Raw genomic sequence first — 20,133 nt, 5'->3', positions numbered from 1 at the left:
CACTGTACCCACCTATCTCTGTTTAATTGACTTGAGAATGTATAATTTTCCCTGAGTTAATTAATATAACTTAGTGTGCATGTGTGCATGTACTCAATTCACCAGTCATCAAGTATTTATGAGCAGCTACTCTGTGAGAGGCCCTTTGGTAAGCACTAGATATGCATGAAGAAGCAGTGCTTTTGCCTGTAGATTGTTCTGGTTAAATGGAATACAATTTTCATCCATACCAATATCCATCCTGTTCATACCATATACCATTGCTCAAATAACATTTCCTTTAAAAAACTCCATTGTTCACCATTTTCCAACTAGAAACATAATGCCACAATATCATCTCTTTGTACTACACTTTTTTGGTCATTGTATTTGTTAATATAAATTTATGATAACTCTATATTTTTCTGATGTGTCTTCTGCTGCTGCTGCTGCTGAGTCGCTTCAGTCGTGTCCGACTCTGTGCGACCCCATAGACTGCAGCCCACCAGGCTGCCCCGTCCCTGGGATTCTCCAGGCAAGAACACTGGAGTGGGTTGCCATTTCCTTCTCCAATTAATGAAAGTGAAAAGTGAAAGTGAAGTCGCTCGGTCGTGTCTGATTCTTAGGGACCCCACAGACTGCAGCCTACCAGGCTCCTCCACGCATGGGATTTCCCAGGCAAGAGTCCTGGAGTGGGGTGCCATTGCCTTCTCCAGTGTCTTCTATTAGCTTTTAATAATTTCTGAAGTTCAGAGACCATATCTAATCTCCAGTAGAATTACTACTAGAAACTTAATTGATCAGCATTTATCTTTTAATATCAAAAATAAAAATTTATATAAAATTCAAATCATTAGCATCACCAACTCAAAGGGCATGAATTTGAGTGAACTTCAGGAGACAGTGGAAGGCAGAGGAGCCTGGAGTGCTACAGTCCATGGGGTTGCAAAGAGTCCAACACAACTTAGTGAATGAACAATAACAACAACTTCATAATTTTGTATTGCCAATTTAAAGTAAGTAATGTGAATATCTATTGTGAATAATAAAATGCCCATTTTATCCACAGAAAATAATGAAATTTGCAATAGATTTTCTAAGAAATTTACAGAAGTATAATTTTTTATTTTTAGATATGATGAAACACAGAAATAAACAACCGAATACAAGGTTATTTCATTTAGAGTGCTAGAGTTCACATATACCGAAAATGAAATGAAAAGTGATGCTCAGAGAAGATAGGTGATTTTCCTAAGATCACACAGCCGACAGGTGAATTGAAAGTCGCTCAGTCGTGTCCAACTCTTTGCAATCCCATGGACTGTAGCCCACCAGGCTCCACATTCCATGAAATTTTCCAGGCCAGAATATTGGAGTGGTTGCCACTTCCTACTCTAGGGGATCCTCCCAACCCAGAGGTCGAATCCACTTCTCTTGCATCTCCTACACTGGTAGACACATTCTTTACCAGTAGCGCCACCTGGGAAGCCCCCTCTTATAAGTTACCATAATTCATGGTATAATGTCTTCAAGGAGATAGAATGCCTTTCTACATAGAAACTTCTATGCCAATATAGAAACATATATGGTAGAGTCAAGATCATAATGTTAGAGTGATCATTAAAGCTAAGAAAAATACGCAAAAGTAGAAATCTAGAAGTTATCATTTATAAATACTGCATAACTTGCAAGCAAAAAAAAGTTAATTTGAGAAATTATTGAAGGAGAAGTAAAATTAATATTGATAGAATCACCTATTCGTATACTATATAAAATGTTAAAAGATTTTTCTCTAATCTGATATTACAAATTTCATCTTTCACTGAGATTGTTTTTCTTTACAACCCAACTAAACTGTAAATCCTTTTAAAGGTAACCAGAAATATAGATTAAATCTGATTATTCTTACTGGAACAAAAATATAACACAAATTCTATACTTAAAGGGCATTTGTTGCCCAACATCAGAAATAGAAAATTAGTATCTGGATATATTAATGCACTTCATATATCTCCCTCTTCTGAAAGATGTTATACTAAAAACAAAGCTATATCACATGTGCTACTGCCTACTCAGTAAACTATTGAGAATTATTTCATCTTTGATATAACTTAAATATACTGGTAATTAATATTTGGCTACAAGGAGAAAACTGGAAATTCTGTTGTTTCTTTGTTCTTTAAAAATCATTTGTTATTAAGAAGGGCAAAAAAACACAAGTCAATCAAATGATTGGCCAAGTTTTAAAAATAAGTTTATATTTTCAATAACAAGTATAAGTAATGGCAAAATTAAGAAAAAAACCAAAAGGTAAGAAAGAGATCAAACTACCTCACTCCAAATAATCTTACCTTAAACAATATTTAAAAAAAACAAACAGAAATTATTGCTGGACATCATTATATATAAATATACTCATATATATATGAAAGTTATATATATATATATATATATAATAACTTAAGACAGAATTATTACTTATGATAGTAGAGCTAGACTATAATTTAGCACTCCTATTTTCTTTTATCCAAACAAAATAAAGTAAGACTATTTTATGAAGGTTTGCTCTTCACAGACAGAAATGAGATTTCTTAATCAACTGGGTGTTTTGCTGTCTAATATAGTGTGTTATAATATATTGCTCATAAAACCACCAGTCAGCTATAATCTGCACAGAGGATACAAACACAGATTTCAGAAAGTCTCCATTCAAAGTGCATTAACTTAAGCCCATATGAATTTCAAAATTATAATTAGTTTTGTTTACTATTAGGGCTTCCCTGATAGCTCAGTTGGTAAAGAATCCAGATGCAAAGCAGAAAACACTGGTTCAATTCCCAGGTCAGGAAGATTCGCTAAAGAAGAGATAACCTATCCACTTCAGTATTCCTGGGCTTCCCTTGTGACTCACTGGTAAAGAATCCGCCTGCAATATGGGTTTGATTTCTGGGTTGGGAAGATCCCCTGGTGAAGGGAAAGATGACCCACTCCAGTATTCTGGCCTGGAGAATTCCATGGGCTGTATAGACCATAGGGTGGCAAAGAGTTGGACACGACTGAGCAACTTTCACTTCTTTACAATTACTTACTTAAAATTCTTCAATTTATCAAATAGTTGTCTAAAGATGAAACTCAAAATTCCTTAAGATAAAGTTTATTGTATTATATATTCTGCAATTATTTAAGATTTAATAGTACTTAGAATGGGAAACAATAGAATAGGAAACAATAGAATGGGAAAGACTAGAGATCTCCTCAAGAAAATTAGAGATACCAAGGGAATATTTCATGCAAAGATGGATTCAATAAAGGACAGAAATGATATGGACCTAACAGAAACACAAGATATTAAGAAGAGCTGGCAAGAATGCACAGAAGAGCTGTACAAAAAAGATCTTCACGACCCAGATAATCATGATGGTGTGATCACTCACCTAGAGCCAGATGTCCTGGAATGTGAAGTCAAGTGGGCCTTAGGAAGCATCACTACGAACAAAGCTAGTAGAAGTGATGGAATTCCAGTGGAGCTATTTCAAATCCTGAAAGATGATGCTGTGAAAGTGCTGCACTCAATATGCCAGCAAATTTGGAAAACTCAGCAGTGGCCACAGGACTGGAAAAGGTCAGTTTTCACTCCAATCCCAAAGAAAGGCAATGCCAAAGAATGCTCAAACTATGGCACAATTGCACTCATCTCACACGCTAGTAAAGGAATGCTCAAAATTTTCCAAGCCAGCTTCAGCAATACATGAACCGTGAACTTCCAGATGTTCAAGCTGGTTTTAGAAAAGGCAGAGGAACCAGAGATCAAATTGCCAATATCCGCTGGATCATGGAAAAAGCAAGAGACTTCCAGAAAAACATTTATCTGCTTTATTGACTATGCCAAAGCCTTTGATTGTATGGATCACAATAAACTGTGGAAAATTCTGAAAGAGATGGGAACACCAGACCACCTGACCTGCCTCTTGAGAAACCTGTATTCAGGTCAGGAAGCAACAGTTAGAACTCGACATGGAACAACAAACTGGTTCCAAATAGGAAAAGGACTTCGTCAAGGCTGTATATTGTCATCCTGCTTATTTAACTTATATGCAGAGTACATCATGAGAAACGCTGGGCTATAAGAAGCACAAGCTAGAGTCAAAACTGCTGGGAGAAATATCAATAACCTCAGATATGTAGATGACACCACCCTTATGGCAGAAAGTGAAGAAGAACTAAAGAGCCTCTTGATGAAAGTGAAAGAGGAGAGTGAAAAAGTTGGCTTAAAGCTCAACATTCAGAAAACGAAGATCATGGCATCCAGTCCCATCACTTCATGGCAAATAGATGGGGAAACAGTGGAAACAGTGGCTGACTTTATTTTCCTGGGCTCCAAAATCACTGCAAGTGGTAATTGCAGCCAAGAAATTAAAAGAGGCTTACTCCTTGGAAGGAAAGTTATGACCTACCTAGATAGCATATTAAAAAGCAGAGACATTACTTTGTCAACAAAGGTCCGTCTAGTCAAGGCTATGGTTTTCCCAGTAGTCATGTATGGATGTGAGATTTGGACTGTGAAGAAAGCTGAATGCAGAAGAATTGATGCTTTTGAACTGTGGTGTTGGAGAAGACTCTTGAGAGTCCCTTGGACTGCAAGGAGATCCGACCAGTCCACCCTAAAGGAGATCAGCCCTGGGTATTCATTGGAAGGACTGATGTTGAAGCTGAAACTCTACTACCTTGGCCACCTGATGTGAAGAGCTGACTCATTTGAAAAAACCCTGATGCTGGAAAAGATGAAAGCAGGAGGAGAAGGGTACTACAGAGGATGAGATGGTTGAATGGCATCACTGACTCAATGGACATGAGTTTGGGTGAACTCCGGGAGTTGGTGATGGACATGGAGGCCTGGTGTGCTGCAGTTCACGGGGTCGCAAAAGTCAGACACAACTGAGCGACTGAACTGAAAGAACTGGGTATTTAGAAAAGTGTTATGATAGAAAATATGTTACTTATTTAGCACTTCATATTTTAATAGTGAGTTTTACATACTTTTTTCATATAAATAGTGCAGTGTGATGAAAAGGAAAGTACACTGGAGAAGATTTCAGGAAAATACTGTTACACTATCAAGTGGTTATGTGATTTGGGATAAACCATTTAACCTTTTTGGATTTCATATTTATTTTCCACATAATGAGATGGTTAGTCAGATTTAAATTCCATTTGGATAGGTCAAGAATGTACCTCCAATGTTGGAGACCTTGGTTCAATCCCTGGGTGGGGAAGATCCCCTGGAGAAGGGAATGGGCAACCCATTCCAGTATTCTTGCCTGGAGAATCCCCATGGACAGAGAAACCTGGCGGGCTACAGTCCATGGGGTCGCAAAGAGTTGGACACAACTGAGCGACTAAGCACAGCATAAACAATGTAATATGCATCTCTCTTTTCCACCAGCACATTAGAAAAGAGGGTACATTTTGAAAATATTACAGCTATTGGTAATTTAGCACTTAGTAAATTTACCGTTTGCTAGTCTCAAAACTGAGAAGTTACATATTAAAATTCAAGGCTGAATTCTAGAAAATTGAGTTAATGTTACCAGCTGATAAGTGTATGAGGTAAGATAAGCATAAATTTGCATTACTAAATTTAAATTAATACGTTACCACTGTCTAGACACAGGGTTTCCTAGGTGGAGCTAGTCGTAAAGAACCTGCCTGTTGATGCAGGAAATCACCTGTGGATGCAAGAAACATGGATTCGACCCTTGTGTGGGGAAGATCCCCTGGAGGAGGGCATAGCAACCCACTCCAGTATTCCTACCTGGAGAATTCCATGGACAGAGGAGGCTAGTAGGCTATAGTCCATGGGGTCACAAAGAGCTGGACATAACAGAAGCGACTTAACATGCATGCATACTCCAGACACAGCATTCAATAATTACTCTGTAGAACTTCTTTTCATTTCATGAAGCTAGCTTTACATGTTGAGAAAAGTTAGGATATTCTGAAAATAAATATACTATCAGGGGAATAGCCTTTATCAATGGTAAGATATATTACACAGCATAGTATAAAATATCTTGGTTCTGTCAAAGATATATAGATTGACAGGACAAATAAAGGGTTTGAAATAGACCTAAATACATGTAGAATTAATTATATAATAGATGTGGCACTTCAGAATAGAGGGAAAATATATTTTTCAATAAACAGATTTGGAACTATTAGTCATTTAGGGAAAAAAAAAAGCTGAATATTTTTCTCATTTTTTGTACCAAAATAAAAACTAAGAGTAAGATCTATACATGTTACTCTGTAAACCATTAGCTTTACTTTATTGTACTATAGAATTTTAATCTATTATTTTTATTAAAAATATACATGCTTACTGAGGAAGTAAAATAATATGGCCATTTTTAGCAAAAATGTTAATAACCTCTTTACCCCTCCTCAACCTCAATCAACTGAGGAATCTAAAGTTCAAGTCCTTCTATGCCATGTTTAGTTTATATATAAATCAGAATTTTTTAAAGCTAGTGTTATGCTATTCATACTAGTATGCAACTCACTTTCTTAATTTAATAGGAATATCCTTTTAGCTCAACAAATATAATAATCATGCAGAGCCACATAACATTCCATAATATAAAAATAGGTTAATAAACACTTTTCTTAATGTTGGGCACTATTGTTGTCTCAAGATTTTGCTACTTCAAACAATGCTGTGATTGCTGTAATAAATACTACTGTACATGTACCATTATATGGTCATACTTTTGTTTCTCTAGGAAGAACAGATAGCAAAGCATTGCTAGCACAACTGTATAAATATTTGAAATTTTCAAATATATTACTACTGTATGAGATTTCTTGCTTCCTTTCTGCTAAATAGCAAAGGAGGCTACTTAACTTTTTAACTTTAAAAATATGATGAGAGAAAACTGGTATCACCCTTTTATTTACACATTTCTGGCTAATATGAAAGTAGGACATCTCTAATATGACCATTAATCATTTGCGTGACCTCTTTTTTAATGCTTATGAGAACACTGCCTATGCAAGGTTGGGTTCTTTTTCTTATTTAAATTTTTAGGAACTCTGATTTAATAGAAGTTAACACTTAGCCTAAACATGCAGAACAAAAAAAAAAGTGTTCACTTGGTTTCAAGTTCGGTTTGATTTTATTCTAAAATACATTTTAAAATGTGTGTAGTAAAATTTTTTCTCACATAGCTCACAGATTGAGAATTATCCTTAAACCTTTTCCTTTTTATATTTAAAAATTTAGTACACCTAAAATTTATCTTAGATGGCCTGATGAAGTGTTCTAAAGGTAAAGGCAAAATTATGCCAGGACCACTTTTCAAAGAAGTCATCATTTACCACTGAATTAAAATATCCTCTTCATTATATATTGTGTTCTCTTACTTACTTGGTTTCATTTACAGACCTTCATCTGTTTCAGAGATGTGTATCCCTGTACCAATTCTATACTGACTACAGTAGCTGTACAGTGAGCTTCAATATCTGATATGGCAAATCTTTTTGTCTTATTTTTCAACAGTCTAGTTCTTCAATATGCCTTTTTGATTACCATTCCAGAATTTACCAATAAAAATGTAGGTTTCAATCATTCTAGATTACCCATTGCTAAGTTGCTTCAGTCGTGTCGGACTCTGTGTGACCCCATAGATGTCAGCCCACAGGCTCCTTGTCCCTCGGATTCTCCAGGCAAGAACACTGGAGTGGGTTGCCATTTCCTTCTCCAATGCATGAAAGTGAAAAGTGAAAGTGAAGTTGCTCAGTCATTTCCGACTCTTAGCGACCCCATGGACTGCAGCCTACCAGGCTCCTCCCTCCATGGGATTTACCAGGCAAGAGTACTGGAGTGGGGTGCCATTGCCTTCTCCAGATTACCCATTAGATCTTAAATATTTATAGGCATTTTTCACATGTATTGAGAAGTAGTTACCTACTGTGGCTCTTCTAATTTTTAAAGTTTAAATTATAGGTAAAATATATTTTTTAAGTTATTGTGAATGTATCCATGAACTTTCATGTTCAGGGACAGAAAATGACAAGATTTAAGCAAAGAAATAAGTGGAACAACCTTAAAGCCATTTGCTAAACCAGGTTAAAAAAAGCCTTTAATTTTCAGGGCCTTTGAGAACACAGCAAATATAGATTCCTTTTCTAAATAAACATCTTTATTATAGCATTTATTTTTTAAATTATGGTTGCTCATATTCTTTGAGGCTTTATCTGTGAAAATTTTATAAGGACTGCAATAAAGACAAGCAATGAAATATGTATATTACCATATGTAAAATAGATGACCAGTGTAAGTTCCATGCATGAAGCAGGGCACTCAAAGCTGATGCTCCGGGACAAGCCAGACAGATGGGGTGGGGAGGGAGGTGGGCGGGGGATTCAGAATGGGGGGACACATGTACACCCATGGCTGATTCATGTCAACGTATGCCAAAAACCATCACAATACTATAAAGTAAGTAGCCTCCAAAAGGAAAAAAAAATAATAATAATTTTAAAAATTAAACATAAGTAAACAAAACACTATGTCTGGACCCACTAGACATCATAAGCAATATAATCATGCTCACAAATATTTTGGATAGTGGGATTCTCAAGAATATAAAAATAAGTAATTTCATCTGCTTTAAGAAATTATAGGTAGACTTGAAAAATAAATAAAAAGCTAACAGGGTTTTTAAATGTAAAAAAGAACTCCTAGAAATGAAAGATAAAATTGTAACTCAAAACTCAGCAGACAATTTTAAGAACATATTTGAAACTGGTGAAGAAGGTTTTAGAAAACTTGAAAGTAGAATTTAAGGAAATGATTTAAAATGTAACCTCCAAAAAACAAAGAAATGAAAGTTCAAAAAATAAGTTGAGTCATAGACAATAAAATAAGAATATTTAACATATACTTAATGAGAACTCCATAAAATGAAGTAAAGACAATGAAATAGTCCCCAAAATGATGAAAGATATCAATCCACAGATTTAAGTGTCATAATGAAAACAAAGCAAAATAAATAAAAGAAATCCATATTGATATAAATAACTGTAACACTGTTGAACACTAAAGGTTAAAAGGTCTTTAAATCAGCCACTCTCCAAAGACATTATTCTCAAGTGAGCAATAACTAGAATGCTGGTGACATTCAAATAGCATGCATGACATAAAACACTAAAATAATACTCTCTGAGAGGTGTAAAAAATAACTGCAAATCCTTTACTCTATGCACAAAGTATTTTATGAGAGTTAAGAAATGTATGAACAGTTTCAGAAACAAAAAGAGTTGGTTAACAGCATATCCTTACCAAAAAAGATTTAAAGAACTGACATTTATTCTAAGCACAAATAAACTGCTTTCTCATGGAAATCTCAACAAGGGGGAAAAAAACTGAAGAAAACTGCCAACAATTTGAATAAAACTAATCCAAAACTGGATTAATAAGTATACAGTAATTAGTATACAATAATAAAGCATACCATTTTATTCATCAAGTTTTAAAAAGAAAGCATTATTGTTAATTAGATAAGGAAGAGCTAATTAGAATTGCAGTACCTTAGTCTATGCCACAAGACCCACTCAGATTGGGCTCTGGAATGACACAGACCCATAATATTTAGCTGTTGTAAAATACAGAAAAAATTACATATTTTACATTATTTAAAAATTGGCATCATGACTGTAAGGGGAACTGACACACAAGTTCAGAACTATTTATGTAAACCAAATGGCAGACTGAACTCTGAAGGATAATGACTTGTTAGTTCTAGAGCATCACATAAAGTTTTTATAAGCTGTGTTCCCTTGAACACCATCTTATGGCAGGTAGGTAAGTTTCTGTCAGTCTTCTTAGGATGCACAGAGGTGCTCCAAATACCATCTGACAATAAAAGTGTGAGAACTAGCCTTGTGATTCAAAGGAAACCTGAAATCTCAATTATCACATTTTATTTTATATATCTAAAATATTCACTTTTTAAATTACTGATTAGTAAATTATGGACTTCCTAATACCTTTTTCATTTACTTACTTCTCTGTCATAAAAATGGGGGGTACCTAATTGGCTTTACTTTATAGGCAATGGCGAGCCACTGAAGTTTTTTGAACAAGAGTACAATATAATTAAAGCTATGATTTTAGAAAATTATTCTGAAAATGATCAATATTTTATTTGATAATGGTATAAACCTCGTGGCCATTGAAACTGAAAAGCAAACCCTAAAGTAGAATGGACTAAATCTATTGATTGCACTTCTGCTTTATAATATTTGTGCATGCATGTGCATATATACATACACACATATATCAAGAAAACATTTTTAAATAAAACTACTGTCGTCAATAATATTTATCAATAAATAATGCTGGTTAAATTGTGCTGCTCCTCTGATTTTAGTTACTTTCAATAGGAATCTATGATAAGAGCCTTTTATGTGACACTGTTTTTTTCTAATGTATATTATTAAATGTATTTATCTAGCTATAAAAGCCACTAAATCTACATAGATTCTGTAAAATCTATACAGATTGTATATAAAACGTATACAGATTCTGTAAAATATACAAGTCTGTGGAGAAGCCATTGCTTTACAACTTAATACAAAATTTTGAAAAAGAAAATAAATACTTTTTATTAGAAAATAAAGGATTGTGTAACTAAGGAAAATTTTTTTAAAGTCAGTTTTTCACTACATTTATAGACTGACCTTATGAATTCTTACATAATGTAGTGTTGTTTTTTTTTTTTTCCAAAAGAAAACTATCCAAAAATATAACCCTTATTTGCAGTTTGATGAATCTGAAACGTGTACTTTCCATTGAGAGATAAAATTGCGAAGAATAACCTTCATGAAACAGAGAAAAACTGACCCAGGTACAATAGAATTGAGTGTACCTTTAGAAACTAGAGCTGTAATCCAGTTTGTAAAAAAATAAAGAATGGAAGTATTGGTCTAAAGTCCACTGAATCACAGAAACCTAACACAATACAATCCAAGTGACATGCTTTTCTCAAAAAGGCTCAAGGCTCATTGAGTCTGGTGATCCAATTACCCTCTCAACCTGGAAAGAACCCCCCTCCTGAGTTGAGGTCCACTGGTAGAGCAATGTGGGACAGCCTACATCCTACACAGCTGGTAAATATCTTAAAAGCTGCAGGCTTTAAAGTACAAGAATCTCTTACCTTTTACGATTGCTACAATGATTCTTCAACAAAATACTACTTACAATAGAGTTCCTTAAATGTCTGAAAAGATTACATTTTCAATTAAATATCCTCAAATATCTTCTCTTCGTATGGAAATTTATTTAAATAAATACCAAGGTGCAATGCTTCATCAGGTAGTAAGAAATATGAACAAACTAATGAAACAACATTATCCTAAAATAGAGATGATTCTGATCTTACTTAGACATTTTATAAGTTTTTCAAAGAATATCATTATTCCCATTTTGTCTTTTTTTCATATATAAAATTTTTGTATAGCTTGAATGATTGTGCTATACACTTATTAGAATCACAAAATCACTACTAAATTATAGATTCTCTAGTGAAAATTTCGGAGAAGGCGATGGAACCCCAATCCAGTACTCTTGCCTGGAAAATCCCATGGATGAAGGAGCCTGGTAGGCTGCAGCCCATGGGATCGCAGAGTTAGACATGACTGAGCAACTTCACTTTCACTTTTCACTTTCATGCATTGGAGAAGGAAATGGCAACCCACTCCCGTGTTCTTGCCTGGAGAATCTCAGGGACAGGGAAGCCTAGTGGGCTGCCGTCTATGGGGTCGCACAGAGTCGGACACGACTGAAGAGACTTAGCAGCGGCAGCAGGGAAAATTTAGCTAGCATGGATCACAATTCCATTGCCTCATGCTTAAAGCCAGGAGTGCAACCTTATATAATTTTAGCCAAAACTCTTTCTACTTCAAAATTTTGGACATTTTATTTTATTCTTTTTCTCATGAGATTTCATATACATGCTTCACATAAATTATTTATTTTCATATATGTCAGAGATTCTGTGATGATAAATGTTTACGATATTTCAGTTAATAAATGAGATCTCTTTTCAGATTTTATCTTCTTAATTACAAAACAAATACAGAGCATTAGTGATTTCCTACTATCTATAGAATTGTCTCAAATATTGAGCATAGAATTCAAATATTTTCACAACTTAATATCAGTCTAACTGCTTTGTCTCTTTCCCATCACTCTTCTTTATGTAATCAAGGCTCCATTCTAGCCACACTGAATTTATTATATTTCCCTACACATACCATGTATAGCCCACATTCTTGCTTTTTCATATGCTGAATAATCTTCTTAAACTGAATGGTTTCAGCACTAATCACATTGAATTATCGGTAGGTTTTTGTGTTGTTTTATTTTTTTAATGTATCTGGTTTTGCTCAGAGTCATAATTTCCAGAAGGCAAGGTCATAGCAGGGATCCTTTTTTAGCCAGTATATGTCACTGAGTTTGATAGATAGTAGATGCTCAATAAGTAATACCAGAAACAAAAATAGTAATCACTTGTATAGTATTTACCATATTGAATGAATAGAAAAAATAATAATAATTCCACATCAACAAAATATTTGTTGAATAATTGCCATATCAGAGATTTTCACATGAAAATATTATTCAGTTCACACCACCATCCTGTAAGACAGATGCTATTCTTCTTTCATAAATCAAAGTGTAGAGATAAGTCATTTTCCTTGGGTTCACAGGGGTTCAATGCAAAAATTCAACCTGGACTTCAGATCTGGCCATGTAGATTAATACCATGTCCTATATCTAAGTAATAACCTCTAATTCTTTTGAAATCGTAAAGCTATATAAATTTATAATTTTTCTCCTACAACATTCTTAAATCACTGACATACTGAGAAATAATCTTTCTATGTAAAAAGGTACCAGTTAGTTGAAGGAGTACTTACTGGATTTTAGCAGCATTTTAGCATATAAGTACTAAATCCTGTGAAAGGAAGCAATCTCTACATCCTTACGGGAAGATGCCTTCAGTTTTTGCTCAGTAGTTAAAGGATAGGATCCTTGGCTAAGAGTTCATAATGCTTCTTTCACAAACAAAAGATACTATTCATCATTTAATCAATCAACCATTCTCTTGTTTACTAAAAACTGGGCTTTGCCTTACATTGATTTATTTTTTTTAATTTTATTTTATTTTTAAACTTTACATAATTGTATTAGTTTTGCCAAATATCAAAATGAATCCGCCACAAGTATACATGTGTTCCCCATCCTGAACCCTCCTCCCTCCTCCCTCCCCATACCATCCCTCTGGGTCGTCCCAGTGCACTAGCCCCAAGCATCCAGTATCGTGTATCGAACCTGGACTGGCAACTCGTTTCTTACATGATATTTTACATGTTTCAATGTCATTCTCCCAAATCTTCCCACCCTCTCCCTCTCCCACAGAGTCCATAAGACTGTTCTATACATCAGTGTCTTACATTGATTTAAAAAACAACATGGAGCCTATTATACAGAGTGAAGTAAGCCAGAAGGAAAAACACCAATACAGTATACTAACGCATATATATGGAATTTAGAAAGATGGTAACAATAACCCTGTGTACGAGACAGCAAAAAAGACACTGATGTATAGAACAGTCTTATGGACTCTGTGGGAGAGGGAGAGGGTGGGAAGATTTGGGAGAATGGCATTGAAACATGTGAAATGTCATGTATGAAACGAGATGCCAGTCCAGGTTCAATGCACGATGCTGGATGCTTGGGGCTGGTGCACTGGGACGACCCAGAGGGATGGTATGGGGAGGGAGGAGGGAGGAGGATTCAGGATGGGGAACACATGTATACCTGTGGCGGATTCATTTTGATATTTGGCAAAACTAATACAAAATGTAAAGTTTAAAAATAAAATTAAAAATTAAAAAAAAAATAAAAAACAACATAAAGTTCAAAATTCCTTTTTTTCTACTAATGTCCGTTTTCTATTTTTTAGTTGTTGTGGGGGTTTTGGTTAAAACGCTATCAGTCTCTATGAATTATTCCAAGTCTTAGACAACTTCCTTTGATTTGTTCCAGTGCCCTAGAGTTAATATTAAAGTACATTTTAAAACAAAGATATCAAACTTGAAATGTGTTTTGATAATCAAAGACAGTTCCTATCTGTAAGCATTTAGCCTGCTTAAGCTAGAATCAATCTATTCAGTGAATGGTTTGTATTAAAAAATGATTCAATTCACCACAAACTAATTTTTAAGATAATAAAAAATGAATATGGATTTCACAATAATCATTATCACAACTAGGAAGAGACTAATTAACAAAATGTGCCACATTCTCACATGCCTACAGAAATCATAACTTTAATACTTTAACCTAATTTACTAAGACAAGCTTTACGCTTTAATCATGGTAATAATAGAGAACAAGATCAAAGGCTGTTATTAATTTTCATTTGCAGAGCTAAATCCAAATTTACCTTGTTTGAGATACTTGTGATGAACGATTTGATATCTAGATTTGTTGGACAGCTCTTCTGACAGGGGGCATCTGCACATTTCAGACATCTAGGGAATAAAATAACTGAATTAAAGAAACTGTCAAGTAACAATCTATATATTCTCTACCCTAAACACATTCAGAGTTAGTGTCCAGTAAGAACAAATAAAACTATATTATTTTTAGGAACAAAAATTGTTTAAGCAATAAACAAAGAGTACTTGTGTTTCACTTTTTGCACACTTCCTAAGGTGTATAACATAGCACCATTCAGGTAAACAGCTATCCTTTCTCTTGGTGTTCCTCCTAGAGTTTAAGAAGACCATATTTACTTAAGGTACATGATTCATCCATTTACTAAATCAGTGTTTTTTGGATCTCTCATTGCACTGATAATGCTTAGAGAATAGAGCCTTTTTATTGTTGCTGTTTGTTTGTTTAATTTATTTACGTACTGCAGGATCTGGCACCCCACTCCAGTACACTTGCCTGGAAAATCCCATGGATGGAGGAGCCTGGTGGGCTGCAGTCCATGGGGTCACTGGGAGTCGGACACGACTGAGCGACTTCACTTTCTCTTTTCACTTTCATGCATTGGAGAAGGAAATGGCAACCCACTCCAGTGTTCTTGCCTGGAGAATCCCAGGGACGGGGGAGCCTGGTGTGCTGCTATCTCTGGGGTCACACAGAGTCGGACATGACTGAAGTGGCTTAGCATAGAAGGATCTTAGTTCCCTGATCTGGGGTCTAACCTGTGTCCCCTACTGTGGGAGTGCATTGTCTTGACTGCTGGACCACCAGGGAAGTCCTGAGAATAGAATCTTTTATGATAACAGTTTGTATGTCTTTTAGACAGTAGTTATTACACAAATGCAAAGAAAAAGATTTCCTTTTACCACTTGTAAATTCCTTTCTTCCTCTTTTTATCCCTTCCACTTATCCTCCCACCTCTCTTCCCTGACTCCTTCTTCCTCTCTGATCATCCCTCCTTTCTCCATTTTTTTTTCTTTAACATACACACTATATACACAGTAATTGGGCTTTGTAGTAGATACTGCAATGCATAGACCAGATCCCCTGCCTTCCAGACTGAAACATTTATTCTCCCAGCTGCTGTGCCCTCGGGTAAAGAAAACAGGCTGAACCAAGGTCATGCCGCCTTCCCAGGGGCAGCGAGTTTCCAATAACAGGTCACTGGTAGGAAGTAAAGACCCATTCTCCTTGCCTCTACTTGGGTAACAAGTCTTCAGGGATGCACTGCAGCCTTTACTGTTGCTATGTCTGTCCAATCTTGATTCCATCACTCTAATATAGATGTATATCTTCTAATAAACTTTCCACATACTAATTTCATTTCAGAATTTGTTTCCTGGAGAAACAACCAGAGACACGTTCAGACTTTAATGTAACTAAGAACCACTTGGGAAGCCTGATAAATGTCATAGTTTGCACAGAGATGCTCCTCTTGATTTTGAGTTATTGGCTCTTGTTTAGTCGCTCAGTTTTTTCTGACTCTTTGCAACCCCATAGACTGTAGCCTGCCAGGCTCCTATGTCCACAGGGTTCTCTAAACAAGAATACTGGAGTGGGTTGCCATTTCCTTCTCCAGAGGATCTTCCTAGTTCAGAGATTGAACCCACGTCTCCTACATTGGCAGGCAGATTCTAGTTAATGTCCTGGGAATCTGCATTTTGCTGCCACTCCCCCACTCCCAATGACTGTCCTTCATGGTGATTCTGATAAACATGATTGGAGCCACACAGTATCACAATTCTATAATTACTACTTTAGGACTGAAACCACTGGCTAGAATAGTCTTTAATTTCTACATTCTTATACTTTTTGTGAATTCATTTGATAAATATTTAATGAACCCTTGTTACATGTTAGAACCTGGGATATGAGGTTATAAAAATGATGAAAAGGACAACCATGGCCCTGCTGTCGCGGACCGTGCAGTCTGGAGCAAGTTCAAACATATAAAAGGCACTTGCAGTGTCAATGTGGTCAGTGTGAATTTGGGTAGAAACAGCAAGCTAATAGAGCATATAAGAGGAACAGCAGTCCAGGAGGGAGAGGTCAGGCAAAGCTTATTGGGAGAAATAATACATAAAGGGATGCTTGAAGAATGACAGAGCATTAGGCAAGTGAAGGAGGGTGGGACTTAGAGCAGAAGATCACTCAAGAAAATGACCAAAACATAAAAACAGTATGTGCCAAGGACTAGAGAGAAAAGAACATGACAGGGTAGGTAGACTAATGGAATCTGGTCTGGCATAAAGTGAGAGTGAGAATAGAGAGGAATTAGGCTGGTGACCTAAAATTTAAGATATATCATTGTCACATTTGGCAGAAGACGAGAATTCTCTGAGATTTGCCTCAGAATGAGTCCCACGTTGCTCAGTGACAAAGGTGACGAGCGAGCTCATTTTCTATCCACTTCCATGTGTAAAGACGTTGGTTCATTTCCTTTGAGAAAACACCACCAGTCTCCTTGTCATTCTTTTGTCAATCAGAGAGTCCTCTTCATTGTCTGGACCAATTTCTCAGTACCTAATTAATATCTTGTTTTAAAATCTGATCTCTTTTCTCTGGTTTGTGCCCTTAGCCTTCTCTCTAAATTAAATTTTACACAATGAGGACCAAAGGCTTTTCATAATCAATTGTCCTCTCTGAAATGCAGTCATTAAACCTCTCCCCTATCATTTCTCTAAATGCCATTGTTAGATTCACAGCTATCATTTAGTTGAATTCCTATCTTCTAATACTTAAGTTTTTTTTCCCCTAAAACATAGTCACTGAGTTTAAAAAGAATTTCTTGGAAATTCTTGCTATGATCAGTAGCACAACAATCCAAAAAGAAAAAAAAAAAAAGGTCTATTTTGTCCTCGATTCTGAAATATAACATATAGGTGATACCTATATGTGTTAACTTCACGTGGATAAACATGTTGTAGATTAATAGTGTTTGAAAGGATATCCTGTTATGAGGTAAAATAAAGTAGCTAAGCTAAAATAAAAAGCTATAAAATAATATGCAATAATAAATATCTTCTGACTTGTAAAAGTCATTTTGACAGTTTTTTAAACATCTGCAATTCCACAAGACTAAAACAACAAAAATATTTATGATAGATAAAGATATAGACAGACAGACAGATAGATAGAGGATTCTGGCTATCCCTAATAAGGCACAAGTTTTTGGCTTTTCTTTTTTCTAACACCCAACTTAAATATAAGGCAATTAAAAAATAAAGTTATAATGTCAGCAGGTATGAATGAGCCAAATTAATGCAAAGTGTATTTTTCTGTTCTTCCAGAGAAATCTTAAATTCAACATAAACAGATTCACTTAATAGCACTGACAACGTAAGGATTTTTAGTTGTGGTTATTAAGCCTCTTTACCAAATAACTCTCCTTTTATTATTGAGCTAGTTCACAAATAACAGCTGTTGGAAATGTCAGATGTTAATGAGGCAGGGCAACGCAAACCTGAATTGTAGCGTTCTTTTTTTCTTTGGTGCCATGAATATGCCAGAATGGGCAGACTCTGATAATAATACCATCTTGCAATTCTCTAAGCGCTCTGCAGACTAAAGTGCATCAGGCTGCCATTAATCCCACTTATCACTCTGACAGCTCAGTAATTACACTACTGCTATAGCCAGGTAGTCCTAATAAAATATCAACCACTGCAGTGGAATGCATACTGGTGAGATGTTTTATTAAACTTGGGGGGGTTGATCATCAAGTGACATTAGTGTTGACCTATTTTTCTATTTGACAATAAATTATCCTTTGACCAAGCCATAATAGATATTACAGAGTGCATTTACTGTACCAAATCAGAAAGGTACTGCATTGCACTGATGTAGGCAAATGGTGTAAATAAAATAGCAGAAATGCATGTCAGAATGGTATTACCTAAATTGCTTTAAATGATTGATACCATGAAAAACCACAGACATAGTACTTAGGGGAATGTGTCAACAATTATTGTAAACCACAGTTCTACATAAATTTTTCGTTAGAAGTTAACATTTAAATTACGCTTGTTTTTATCTTCAGTCATTTAATTCCCCTTTTATGTTTCAAAGTTATCCTTTTATAGTGCAGTTTATTTTGAAATGCATTGTAAGAGGCAAAAGTTAATTCAGATAAACATTCGTGTAATATTTTTAATCCCCAAATAATTACATTTATAAGGAGTATATTAAGTTATTTTAAAGCAATAAAACATCTTAGATTTTTTCCTAGTGATGAACTTCTTTCATTTTCATATTTAATAGAGAACATGACAATAGATTTCATTAAAAAACAAAATATAGAATCTTTAATAATGTTAATCCTTCATGATTCAACATCACCATAAAAAATGTATGAAAAATTTAGTACCACTATTTAAGGGACAAAAACTATTAAAGATATATTTATCCAGTATCTTTCTCTAGGGAAAGAGAGCTATGATTCCTCTCCCCAAATATCAGTGAGGCTGGAGAGTTTTATTCTATATTATGATACCAAAAACATTATAGTGAGTAACAGAAGCAGCAGCATTTCATCCTTCACACATTTAAGAACAGACACCTGCTTCTTTTATTGTTAAGCATCCATAACAGTTGGAATAGTAACCTAGCCTTGTTAAAGAATTTTCTAATCTCTGAGTCTAAATAATTTCTTTGCCAGTAAAAAAAAAATCTCACAAATATATTTGAAAGACTTTAAACCTCACATTGCACAGTGTTTGGGTTTTATTTGCTATACTTTGGTTCAATCAAGCCAGCATTGTTTCATCAGATTATGTATAATCTATATTAATTGATATATAATCTAACAAGGAAGTTAGCATTTACATTAAAAATTATTTTGATATTGATGTTGATTTTCCTCAGATCTTTGATGTTCAGCAGCTTTATCTGAAAGGTCTAACTAATTCAAATGCAGCAATGGGTATACGATGTAACTTCTCTACCCTGTAATACCAATGTAGGCAAATCTATAGTCTAATATCCTTCCCCAGCTTCACAATAATTTCTACTGAAACCAGGCAGAATGGAGTATCAGACTGAATGGAAGGAGTGTGAATCAAGAAATGAAGGTTAAAACTGTCATACCTATGTCTGAGTTTCACAGCTTATATCACTGGTACCCAGTGACATATCTGGAACCCAGATATGGTCACAATAAAAGGACCCCAAAAAGGATGGTTGGCATCTTTAAAACATGACATCAATCCAATGTTCTGATACATCAAACACTCAAGGGCCATTCTCAGCTCAAAATAATTTTTTCTGCTGTCTCAATATTCCATTAACAGCCATTCTTATACTTCTCTGTTTCTCTAATTACACCACAAGTTCTTATTAACTCATGCATACTTGAAACTGACTTTTAATACCCCTAATATGCTTCCCAGGTGGCGCTAGTGGTAAAGAAGCCACCTGCCAATACAAGAGATGTAAGAGACTCAGGTTCAATTCCTGGGTCAGGAAGATTCCCTGGAGGAGGATATGGCAACCCACTCCAGGATTCTTGCCTGGGAAATCCCATGGACAGAGGAGGCTGGTGGGTTACAGTCCACAGGGTCTCAAAGAGTTAGACAAAAGTGAAGCAACTTAGC

At 35.3% G+C, this 20,133-nt stretch overlaps 1 protein-coding gene across 1 annotated transcript in view; it reads right to left on the bottom strand.

Moving 5' to 3' along the window:
* The window catches only part of DPYD (dihydropyrimidine dehydrogenase), a 923,891-nt gene that overhangs the window by 701,839 nt on the left and 201,919 nt on the right, over positions 1-20,133 (bottom strand). The window contains exon 4 of the mRNA XM_027536430.1: positions 14,493-14,580. Coding sequence (XP_027392231.1) covers positions 14,493-14,580 — 88 coding nt within the window. The remainder of the gene's footprint in view (positions 1-14,492; positions 14,581-20,133) is intronic.

Source organism: Bos indicus x Bos taurus, chromosome 3 (genome assembly GCF_003369695.1).
Source record: "Bos indicus x Bos taurus breed Angus x Brahman F1 hybrid chromosome 3, Bos_hybrid_MaternalHap_v2.0, whole genome shotgun sequence".
Taxonomy (NCBI): domain Eukaryota; kingdom Metazoa; phylum Chordata; class Mammalia; order Artiodactyla; family Bovidae; genus Bos; species Bos indicus x Bos taurus.
The sequence above is the reverse complement of the archived record's forward strand: the minus strand, read 5'-3'. Positions and strand labels throughout refer to the sequence as shown.